Source organism: Schistocerca cancellata, chromosome 8 (genome assembly GCF_023864275.1).
Source record: "Schistocerca cancellata isolate TAMUIC-IGC-003103 chromosome 8, iqSchCanc2.1, whole genome shotgun sequence".
Classification (NCBI taxonomy): Eukaryota; Metazoa; Arthropoda; class Insecta; order Orthoptera; family Acrididae; genus Schistocerca; species Schistocerca cancellata.
The window spans coordinates 321945168-321958195 of record NC_064633.1 but is presented as its reverse complement, the minus strand read 5'-3'; the positions used below and the strand labels follow the sequence as shown (position 1 = coordinate 321958195).

At 40.2% G+C, this 13028-nt stretch overlaps 1 protein-coding gene across 2 annotated transcripts in view; it reads left to right on the top strand.

Moving 5' to 3' along the window:
- Window positions 1-13028, top strand: part of LOC126095021 (thymidine phosphorylase-like) — a 190002-nt gene that overhangs the window by 99973 nt on the left and 77001 nt on the right. For both annotated transcript variants that reach the window (XM_049909681.1, XM_049909680.1), the window contains exons 4-6: window positions 1810-1995; window positions 8836-8994; window positions 10981-11099. In XM_049909681.1, coding sequence (XP_049765638.1) covers window positions 1810-1995; window positions 8836-8994; window positions 10981-11099 — 464 coding nt within the window. The remainder of the gene's footprint in view (window positions 1-1809; window positions 1996-8835; window positions 8995-10980; window positions 11100-13028) is intronic.

The following is a 13028-nucleotide window of genomic DNA, read 5'->3' as shown; positions in this document are numbered from 1 at the left end:
CTTCTTCAGAAAAGAAACACGCACATTCACACAAGTGAGCACACCTCACTCACACACACATGGCCATTATATCTGACCACTTTGACCAGACTGCAACTGTGCTGAACAGAAGTGGCAATCCAGAATGCAGTGGGGAAGGAAAGGGATAGCAGAGTAGATGGGTGAGGGAACTGAGCAGTGCCTGGCAGAACATACAGGGACTAGGTGATGGCAAGACCAAAATGCCATACAGAGTGTCTGAAGGCTGTGGAGGAGGAAGGGGGAGAAGGGTTGGAGAAAAGGTGAGGAGGAGAGAAAAATATTGGTGTATGTGGCAGCAGAGAGTGGTGTACAATAAAAGTGAGGGGACATGAACTGGGAGGAGGTGATAAGGCAGAGGTAGTGGAAACTGTTGGGTGGAGGATGTTGGGACAGTTGTTTACTGTAGGTTGAGGTTGGGATGGTTTCAGGAGCAGAGAATGTGTTGTAAGGATAACTCCCATCTCTGCAGTTCAGAAAAGCTGTTGGAGGCAGGATCCAGATGGCATGGATTGTGAAGCAGCCATTGAAATCAAGAATGTTATGTTGAGCTACATTTTATGGCACAGGGTGGTCCACTTTGGTCTTGGCCACTGTTTGGTGGTGGCCACTCATCCTGGTGGACAGCTAGTTGGCTGTCATACCAATATAAAAAGCTGTGCAGTGGTGACAGCAGAGCTGGTATATGCCATGGTTACTTTCACAGGTGACCCCGCCTCTGATGGTTTACCTGTAACAGCACTGCAATGGGAGGTGCTGGCTGGGTGATCTGGGAGTGGTTTAGGGACAGACTAGGACTTTGTGAAGGTTGGGTGGGCAATGTAACAGCACTTTATGAGGGATGGTAAGCATCTTGGGTAAAAAGTGCCTTATTTCAGGGCATAACAATAGATATTCAAAGCCCTGGGGAAGCATGTGGTACAGTTGTTACAGTCCAGGTTGGTACTGGAAGACAAAGGGCGCTTCTTCATAGCTGGTTCTTGGAGATGGTGGGAGGACTGGGGGAGTGTGTGGATATGGGACAGGAAATCTGTGGTCATGGTCTGGGGATAATGCCTCTCTGTGAAGACCTTTGTGAGACCTTCAGCATACTGGGCAAGGATGTTCTCGTCACTGCAGATACCCCATCCCCAGTTGACAAGGCTGTATGCAAACAATGTTTTGTGTGTCAGGGAAGGCAGCTATGAAAGGCAGTTTCTTCTTTGGTGGATGGTGAGTTTAATGTTGACAGAGGTGTAAATGGAGCTATCAGAGAGGAGGAGGTCAATGTCCTGGAAGGTGGAGTGCTGTGTTGAGGAGGACAACCTACTAACCCCACACGTTCCACTGAAAATTTTGTGGCCCCTGAGTCCTATCATCTCCTCCCAATTCCAATCCAATTTCCCTTATTGTGCACTGCTCTCTCCCAAGGCAACAATTGTCCTTTTCCCCTTCCCTGCTTCTCTTCTTTTCCACCTCTTTTCCCCATCCCACTCTGGACTGTTACTTCCATTTGAAACAGTTGCATTCTGGTAGGTGCAGCCAGAAATGATGGTTATGTGTGCATGAGGTGTGTCTGCTTATGTGAATGCATGTGTGTTTTCTTTCTGAGGAAGGCTTTGGATTAACTCTTAATATGTAACAGTATTTTCATTGCGCCTCTCTGCAACTCAAAGTGTCATCTTTATGGTGAGAATCAATCTGTCCTTTTCATAATATTGTTGATATTCTGACCTGAAATTTCCATTGTTTTACATTTATTAATAAGTTAAAAATTTAATTTAACATGAAATTGTGCTTAAACTATACCAGGTGACATGATGCAGTGGGAGAAGGACTGGACTCTTGTGGACAAGCATAGTACTGGTGGTGTTGGAGACAAAGTGTCACTTCCACTTGCTCCTGCTTTGGCTGCATGTGGCTGTAAGGTACCCATGGTTTCAGGCCGAGGCCTGGAAATCACTGGAGGGACACTTGACAAACTTGAGAGCATTCCAGGTAATGGAGCACATTTCTAATGACAAGCATTCAAGAAATAATAACTTTACAAACAATATTTTACATGGAAACTTCCTAATAGATGAAAAATGGTTGCTAGAACACGTCTCAAACTGAGAAGCATGCTTTTAATGATCAACTTGACATGCAGAATGACATCCTAAGTTCTGCATTTGTGCTCTGAGCAGTGTGTTTCATCCTGCGACTGTTGTCGTACCTCTTAAAGAATGATGCAGTCTCCACAGTAATGTGAGGAACATTCTGAATGATCTGCCTGTTATCATTCTCACTTAATAGTTAATGTTATGGTCTGAATGGATGCAGCACTACCCTATAATGTCTATGTGATTTGTTTTTCCAAGATCTCTCAACAACGTCACCAAAGGAGCATTCAGGGGATCCAGACCAACCCCCCCTCCCCCCTTCCACCACACCTTGTGAAATTGCACACCACCTAGTTGCCATGTAGTGGGTGATCAGAAAGTTTGTGTTTGAGGGCATTGCTGCAACACGTATACAATGTAGTGTGACGCCAACGTGGGTATGTAAGCACCGACATGTGGGAAAGGGATCAGTGTGGCAGGCATGTCTTTCCAACGTGCATGAGGTAAATGTGGAAATGAATTGTGGTGACATAATTACCAAATGCATCCAAATAGGACCAACATGCTCTCATTATCTTCTTGTTTTTCAAAGAGCAAACAACGGTAGACATCCATTGGAGAATGATAAATGTGTCTGAGGCAGCATGTTTGTTGAACTGCACTTTTGTGAATGAAGTGAATTCACTTTTGTGAATATGGCCTGATCATCATTCTTGGCCTATCTACATTGTAATTTAAAACTGAAGTGTATGTATATCATGTGAAAGGGGTGCTGCTGCTTCATGATTATGCCCGTCACCACACCACAAATTTTGTAATGCAGAAGTTATGTCAACTCATGTGGGAGACATTCAAGCACCTGTCCTATAGTCATGATCTCTCCCCATGTGATTATCACATCTTGATTCCCTTAAGGAAAGGCCTTGAGGGGTCGAAGAGTCCCATCAGACAAGGATGTGTAGCAGGCAGTTATGGACCTCTTCCACAGCAGGGTACTGTGTTTTACCAAACGAGTATCTTAAACTTGGTGCGTCTGTGGGATGATTGCCTCTATGTCATGACAATTTTGCCTGAGGTGCTTACCAATTCTGGGCTGTATGGCCTTTGAATAGAAACTTTATCATCACCCTGTATATTTTGATTTTCAATGATACGACAAAAAGGGATGTGCACTATTGGTAGTCAAGATGGCCATCAATAGATTTAAGCTAATGGTTTGTCGATGGCACTATTGGCTTTTGCCTATCCCTATTTTAGGCAAGATCTATTGTTGTACACTGTTGGTCTTATTTGAGTTAAGTTGTTGTTTTGTTAATCAGTTCAGTACATACTTGCAGTTGAATTTAATGTAAGTTATGCTGCTTATTGTTTTTGTGTTGTATGCATTTCTGATAGTTTCTAATTATGGATAAGGTTGAAACAAGAAAGAAGAGGAAAACTGATTTTGATTCATCTGTTAGTGTTTGATAACTTAAAAATATGTCTGCACTACTATAAAAGCCTAATTACCAGTCTAGTTTTTGTTTAATGTTAGCACTGGATTAGAGACTGGTAGAACTTTGTGTTGCAATATTTCAGTATTTCATAGGGCAGCGAAGCAGTAGAAATCATTACAAATAACACTGCATTAAAATCAATCCATAAAAATACACTTTGGTTTCTTGCCAGAAATTGTGTTGTTGCCAAATGTCACACAGTCTGGTCAACAGGGCAGTTCTCAATTATGAGAACTGGTTCCAATATGGAATGATTGGGAGGTGTTCATGAAGAGCTGAAGGGGTATGCGATGACAGCACAATCTATAGTTCATTTATTTCTAGAACATTTTTTTCATCAGGGTGCTTGAATTCACTCAAGCCAACTGTCCAAAATCTATTTGTGCTGTTTTTAAATTATAATAACGGAAGCCACGAATTCCCTGTACAATTAAATCTTAAAATATGCATGCACTCATGCACTATTAGCACTATCAGATGATGAAACCTGTGTAGTTAAAGAAAAAAAAAACATGCAATATCAGAATTCCATCTTTTGTTGTGATGCATTTTATTTTATTTGGAAACAATACACAACTAGTTCTTTTTTTCCATATTGGTGACTGAGTAGGGTAGCTGTGCACCTTGAGGCACTGCGCTAGCAATCCCTGGATTTGGGAGGTGACGTGGTTCAGATCCATCTGCCAGCAACCTTGTAAATGGTTTCCTGTGGTTTCTTATTTTCAATTTAGGCAAAATGCCAGAGTTGGTTCCTTACTGTAGGCCACAGCCAATACCTTCCAAATTCCTTTCATTCCAGACAGAGTCCAGTTCCCTTAAAGATGCAGCCTCTCTGCTTAAATGAAAAGAGCTGCATTGAAGGCAAGCTGAGCATATCTTCGGAGACTCCTGGCACTAAGGCCATATTTATATTGGAAGCCTGCTAGCGATCATCATTCTATACTATGTATTTGTGCATAAAGGTGACTCACACTGCAGAAAGTCAGTGTATCATGTATTGAAGTTTCACTACAAGAATGATGTTCTATTGTTAAATGTCTTATTCTCAATATCCTTGGGACAATGGGTCCAACCATCATGACTGTAACAGTTTTGTAAATAAACATCATACAAATGTTTATTTACAAATTTATTTTTATTTATTTTGTTTACAAATTTTTGTTTACAAATACATTAGAGTTGTGATGGTTGGGATTACTGTTAACAAATACATTAGAGTTGTTATGAATGTCACATATAAACGACAATGTATGAGTTAATTGTCATCAAAGGCTGTATAAACATATTATCATGGAACTAATTTATGAGGTAACACACATTAGTGGTCTAGTTAAATTTAATGCGTGAATCAATGTTAATTACCATACTGCCAAATAAGGAAATATTTAACTGCACACATATATATGTACTGTTGAGAAAATATGTTGCTGTTGTTGTGGTCTTCAGTCCTGAGACTGGCTTGATGCAGCTCTCCATGCTACTCTATCCTTTACAAGCTTCTTCATCTCCCGGTACCTACTGCAACCTACATCCTACTGAATCTGTTTAGTGTATTCATCTCTTGGTCTCCCTCTACGATTTTTACCCTCCACACTGCCCTCCAGTACTAAATTGGTGATCCCTTGATGCCTCAGAATATGTCCTACTAACCGATCCCTTCTTCTAGTCAAGTTGTGCCACAAATTTCTCTTCTCCCCAAATCTGTTCAATACCTCATCATTAGTTATGTGATCTATCCATCCAATCTTCAGCATTCTTCTGTAGCACCACATTTAAAGCTGCATGCCCTCGGGAAAAATTACAGCTGTAGTTTCCCCTTGCTTTCAGCCCTTCACAGTATCAGCACAGCAAGGCCGTTTTGATTAGTGTTACAAGGCCAGATCAGTCAATCATCCAGACTGTAGCCCCTGCAACTACTGAAAAGGCTGCTGCCTCTCTTCAGGAACCATACATTTGTCTGGCCTCTCAACAGATACCCCTCCGTTGTGGGTGCACCTGTGGTATGGCTATCTGTATCACTGAAGCACACAAGCCTCCCCACCAATGGCAAGGTCCATGGTTCATGGGGAGGGGAGGGGGGGGATATGTTATACTTTTGTGAAAAAAGCTTTTCTTTCTTACTTTTATAGACCAAATATTATTTGTTCAAAGGCCTCCTGCAAGCAATTTATGCATGTAAAATTAATAAACAAATATATGTGTTGACAAACATGAGCCTTTTAGGTTCCTCTTTAAGAAGATGGACCACTCTTTGAATAAAAATCCTGGCTACATCCTTAAACCTTTCCCCAGAAATCCTGCATCACATAACTGAGTCCTATTTTTATCTTAGAAGTATTGGTTATCTAGTATTCTCAGAGTTCTGTAATAGTTTAGATATTGCCCTGCAGGACTACTCTATCAGAATGATGTTTGTTATTTAAAACCCTCTGGCTACAAATGTCTATTCCTTTTCCCTTTATTCTCAGATTAGTCCTGTACAGTTTCGCCCAAAGTCTGCATACCTTTTTCAGAATCTCCAGAGTAGCTTGTCACACTATGCAGTGCTTGCTACGCCATCTGTGGCAATGCATGGCGGCCTCTTTAGACTGGCCATCAAGGCCATACTCATTGTGTAGGGTTACAACACTCCTGCTCCCTATGGGAAAAATATTCACAATGGAAATGTCCATGTCATCACTGGAAGGGGATGACTGCTGGAGCAGATTTTGTACTGTCACAGGAGAATAGGTCTAAAATGGCATGGGCATGGTGCCCACACCCCCACAAGAGACTGTAAGGGAACACCAGTGATGGAGGTAACATGTCCATGCCAACATCCAGGCAGCAGAGAAAACAAAGATGATAGCAGGAGTGGTGGTAGGGGCTGTGGAGATGGAGGCTGCCTGGTACTAACCATTCTGCCTGGTAACAGAGACACCTACAACAAAAATGGCCTTCTCTTTGGGGGCCGGTGCAGATGTTGGAGGCATCTGAAAAAGGGGGAGAGGGGGGGGGGGGAGGGAAGGCAGGACAGAGTAGCCAGCACGTGCTGCGTCATAAGTGGGTGAAGCTGATCATAGTTTAAGGACACCATGCTGTTGGAGGTGTGCACAATGCAGACGTGGGTGCCTCGGCAGTGATGGATGACCACTGGTTTCCATTTAGGGCAGCAGTCAAATCCACAGGTCCAGATGGTGGAGCCCAGATGAAACCATTGCAACACAGATGCTGGTGGGTGACCAAGTGTCGGCTGAAGCAGATAAAGCAGTGTATAGTACTGGGGGCCCCAAGAAGAAAATCTGCTAGGCTATGGTCACTAACTGGAGTAAACCTATATGAGCACAAGCACCTACTGAGGGTTTTCTCAGGAGAAGATTGTGTGATGTATTTTTTTCACTTGAGTTTTGAAAGTACAGGCAAGCTGCTCCACCTCACCATTGGACTGAGGATGAAATGGAGGTGCCACAACATTCCAGATGCCACTCTTTGTACAAAAATCCTCAAAATCCTGAGACACAGACTGTGGGCTATTGTCTGTCACAAGCATATACGGCAATCTTTCCAAGGAAAAAATCCCTGTAAGGGTCATGGCCATAGCCACCATTAATGTGGACGGCAACAAACTACATGAGGAAATTAGGAGAAAATGTCAAGTACAACCATCCAAAAGAAGTTAAGAAGTGTACGCACAAAATCAGCATGCCTACACTCCCAGGATTGCTGGGGGCAGGGGAGGGGGTGGGGTGGGGTGGTGGGGGGGGCACAGGGGTATAGAGGCCTGTGGTGCCATTTGATGGGCACAGATTAATATAAGCCCAAAGTAAGCAACTGAAAATGTGTAATGATGATACATTAATAACTGGCATAATAACCAGAATGTTGAAGGCAAGCTGGCAAATGTGTACACATTTTATCGAACAGGTACTGGATGTCAATTTGTGGATTGTAGTTCTATGCCTGTTGCACTTTGTCAGTCAACACAGGGGTGATTAATGTGGGCCGTGGATGATGTCCTGTATATGCTTGATTGGAGACAGATTTGATGATCGAGCAGGCCAAGGCAACATGTTGACACCCGATAGAGCACGTTGGGTTACCACAGCAGTATGTAATGCTGTTCATGAATGGCAGCACAACAGGTCAAATCACCAGACTGACATCAGATTTGCAGTCAGGGTGTGTGGAATAACCACGGGAGCATTCCTGCTGTCATACAAAATCGCATCCCAGACCATAACTCCAGATGTAGGTCCAGTGTGTCTAACATGCAGACAGGTTGGTTGCATGCCCTCATTTGGCCTTCTCCTAACCAACACATGGCTTTCACTGGCGCCAAAGTGCATTACAAAATGTAACAGACCTCCACCCCATCCTCCAATGAGCTCTTGCTTGACACCACTGAAGTTGCAAAATGTTGGTGCTTCAGAGACAGTGGGATGCACACTACAGGTCATCTGGCTCAGAGCTCTCCTTGAAGTAACTAATTTGTAACAGTTAAAAAAAAAATGGTTCAAATGGCTCTGAGCACTATGGGACTCAACATCTTAGGTCATAAGTCCTCTAGAACTTAGAACTACTTAAACCTAACTAACCTAAGGACATCACACACACCCATGCCCAAGGCAGGATTCGAACCTGCGACCGTAGCAGTCCCGCGGTTCCGGACTGCAGTGCCAGAACCGCTAGACCACCGCGGCCGGCTAACAGTTCATAGGGTCACTGTGGTGTCAACTACTGCTCAACTTGCTGCTGCAGATGCAGTACAATGTGCCACAGCCATACACTGAACATGATGGTCTTCTCTCTCGGAAGTGCCGCATGGCCATCTGGAGCCCAGTCTTCTTGTGCCTGTACATTCTCATGTCCACTGCTGCCAGCAGCCACTTACAGTGGCTACTTTCCTACCAAGTTTTTCAGCAACATTACAGAAGAAACACCCAGCTTCTCATAACTCTATTATATGATCTCATTCAGACTCGGTGAGGTGTTGATAAATGGCATCTTTGTCACCTTAAAGGCATTCCTAACTAACATCAACTGCTCACATCAAACCTCAAAGGTAACTAATGCTTACAACCATTATAGTGTGCATCTAAAGAAAATCTGATTTGCATACACATAGTGGTGCTGCTAGCACAAAATATGAAGAGACATTATCTTTCAGATTTATTCATAACAAAAACAGAAGAATATTTTTAAAGTATAGCTCTTTAAACACACAAAAATATGAAATCTTAATATTTTTTTACATTTTTCAGGATTCAAAGTAAATCTCACTCATGGTGAATTGAAAGCAACTCTTCAGCAGGCTGGGTGCTTCATTGCTGGACCAACAGCTCGTTTGGCTCCTGCTGACAAAGAACTTTACAAGAGAAGAGATGTTACTGCCACAGTTGATAGCAATCCTTTAGTTATTGGTATGTTTGTGGTATCTTTCAACTTAATCTTGCATACTATATTTCAAACTCTACTTTTAATAATGTACAGACAGTGCTGGTTGAGAATAACAAATTATTAAGGAATACAGGATATCACTCATCAAAAGGCAGAAGTGCTGTATCATTGACAGGTACACAAACAAAGCGTACAGAGCTACACACACACACACACACACACACACACACACACACACACACACACACACAGATAGATGCACATGCATCTCTCCCTACATTGTGGTCACTTGATTGCCAGCTCTTCCATGGCCCACAGTGATTGGAAAAAGGTGATAATTGACTGAGCACAATGTAGGGAGACAGGCATGTGCATGTGTGTGTGTGTGTGTGTTTGTGTTTGTGTGTGTGTTGTGAGTGTATATTTGTGTGCATTCCCTTGGGGAATGTATCAAATGAGGTAGTAAATAAGCCTTTTGCAGATATGATAAAATGGTTTGAAACTAATGGTCTCTCCAACAATTTAAAAAAGACCAATTATGTTCTTTTTTCCTCTAATACAAATGTTACCAATGAATCTAAAAATGGGCGAATGTGAGATTCTAAAGGTTGAGTGCTCCAAATTCTTGGGTCTGCATATAGACAGCAAGACTTAAATGGCACTACCATATTCAAGATCTGTGGAAAAGGTTAAGCTCAACAACATTTGCCACTCTACAAACAGCTTACTTTGGCTATTTCCATAAACTTACAGCCTATGGTGTAATATTCTGGGGAACTCAACTGATAGCAAGAAAAGTGTTCCACACACAGAAGCGAGTCATAAGAATTATGTGTGGAGTACATCCTAGACACTCAAGCAGAAATCTATTTAGAGATCTTCAGATCTTTACAACTGCTCAATATATTTTTTCCCTGATGTACTCTGTTTCAAAAAAATAGCAACTTATTTAAAACCAATAGCCTGTACCATAATTATAACACCAGAAGAAAACTTGATGTTCCTTATGATTCTAAAAACAAAGAGCATGGTGCAGAAGGAGGTTTTATACAGTGGCAACCAGATTCTTAATGCCCTTCCACCAATAATTAAAGAACTGGTTGGAAACATACCCAAGTTTAAAGAAAAGCCGAGGCAATGCCTTCTAGATGGATCTTATTATAGTATAGACAAATATCTAAGCCAAAATGCACAATACCCTGGGTATGCTTAAATTTATTTTTGTGACCTTTATGGCCTGATCATCATTCTTGGCCTATCTACATTGTAATTTAAAACTGAAGTGTATGTATATCAATATGTATAACTGTATAGACGCAGATTGTATAACTGTTTATTCTTTCAGAAGTCAAGTATGATAACTCATATGTCATCTCCTTCGTTCCTAAATAATTCATTAAACTCTACTTTTACTTTGTCGGTGTGCTTTTGAAAGAAAAAACATTGTTTTGAGACTATACTAATGGGGGTAGGGAGTAATAAAAAAGCAAATACTAACCAGCAGAGTGCAGTCACAAAGTAATTGTATGACAGAAAGAAAAAACTGTTAACACACAAACACAGACTTCATTATATGTATGTTATGAGATGAATAAAACACTATTCACTATTCACTATAAGGGACAATTTATTCTGCTTCAGACTAGCATCCAGTCAAAAGTAAGTTTATCCTGATTTCTGAACATCAAAGTAAACTATTGTTGTTATACAAGGACATGAAAGGAAAATAGGACTAAAAGACCCACAGAAGTAGGAAAACAGTGGTGTAATACAAGACTATTAGCTGTAAACAGAAAGGTGACAGGCTCAGGTTCAGTGTCTCCTCGTCCCACTGACCTACAGAAAGAAAAAATATATGACTTTAAAGTTCAAGTTGTATGCATTTTCTGTGTTTCCCATTGGTTTCATATTGCCTTTCTTTTTGTTTATTACATCACATATTGGCTTACACTCTGAAAGCTTTGGCAGTCCTTCTTCTTCTTCTTTTGTAGTAATTATACTTGTTTCAGGTTCCATTATTTCGAAGAAAGTAGCTGAGGGGACCAAATTTCTAGTTATGGATATTAAAGTTGGAAATGCTGCATTTTATAAGAAAATTGAGACTGCAAAATTATTAGGTGAAAATATGGTGAGTGTTATTTGATGTGGGGAAACACACATAACCTTATTAACACAGTGGTCAGATGGAACAGAAAAGTGTTGAAGGATGCAATTCAAATCTCTCAAATTAATTCTTTCTCCATATGACAGCTCTGTGATGTTAACTTTTTATTCTGTTGTTATGTGGTTGCCATCTGATACAGTTTTTTGTACTTATTCTCAAGTTGCTAAATGTTACCAGAAGTTCATCATATAAATCATTATTATTACAAGTTACCTAATTAGTGTGCCTGAGGAATTCTCTTGGCTCTTTGAATTTATCAGGTTAGGAGCCCAGAGCTGTATTGATTTACAAGACATGTGATAAAATGGACGCAATCACACTATTGAGCATAGTTGATGAGATAGAGAAATATAATTTCCATTGTTCAATGGAATCAATTTTAGTATTAGGAAATTTTGGATTTAGGTGGTGTTAAATCAAATGTATCTACTGGAATTAATTCAAATGAAATATTCTGAAATGGTAATTTTTGAAGATAATGATATGGCAGAAGTATACACAAAAAGATGTGCAGTTAGCAACTTTGAAAAAATGTAACAACAAATGCAAGTTTCAAATCATACAGAAAATTGCGGATAATTATATGGAAAATGTCCAAGGCAAAGCTACCTCTTTTGATATGTCTTTGTCACTATACATTGTTTTTCAGTGAAGAAGAATGGCAGATCATTTGTTAATTTGGAAAACTTTACTAATGATGAAATTTTACTCAAGAAATATTGCTTACTGCTCATTTTCTGCAGTTCAACAAATTAGTTAAAGAATAATTATCATCAGGAGCAACATTAGAGGGATTTGATGTTTGCCACCTGTTGCTGACAACGCTGCTGGATTATGATAATCTAGTGACAATACTAGAAATTCTGTCACCAGATACATTAGCTCTAGATTTTTTGAAGAACTGACTTTCAAATGAAGAGCAGAAGTGTATTCAAGAAAGACCCCATTAAGCAAATGACAGTTTTTTGTTGCAACCAGGTGAATTGAAGTCCAGTAATTCACGTAGAAATATTAAATCAAATAAAAAAGCTTCTAATTGTTTTACTTTTTGAGTTTATGATCATGAATTGGAAGGAGACTCTGTCATATTGTCAAAAAGCAAAGAAAAATGAAGCATAGAAACCAAAACAAAATACTGCAGGTGCAGTATCTGATGATCAAGCTGGAAAATAGAATAGCAAGTTGAGAAAATTTAGCAGCATCATCTCAAATGATTCTGGAGCTACACAGCATTTAATAAATACTGTAGTAATATGCAGTTGAAAAACATGGTGAGATTGAAGTTATAAGTTATGTGAATGAGAAGAAAATACCAATTTTGATTACAGATATTCTGTCAAATCCAGAACCCCATCTGTAACTTGCAGTGTAAATTAGAAATCTAAAGGTTTGCAAGTCATTTTTGAAAAGTGTAAATGTATTATCCAGAAGGACAATGTGGTTCTTGTTGCTGCACAGAGAAATGAGACAAACTTGCACACATTAAATCTTATACATAAAGAACTTCTATGTTGGTTAGCTTCATCAACACAGATGACTGAATTATGTTCCAAAAGGTAGGCTCACCTGATTTACAATAACACTCATAAGTTCCAGATACATCTATGTCTACATTTATACTCTGCAGATCACCATGAGCTGCATGGCACGTCCCATTGTTATTAGGGTTTCTTCCTGTTCCATTCACATATGGAGCATGGAACGAATGATGTTTTGAATGCCTTTGTATATGCAGTAATTATTCTAATTTTTTCCTCATGATCACTGTGTGATTGCTATATAGGGAGTTGCAGTATATTCCTAGAGTGATCATTCAAAGCCAGTTCTTGAAACTTTGTTAATAGACTTTCTTGGTGTAGTTTATATCAAGAGTCTTCCAGTTAAGTTTCTTCA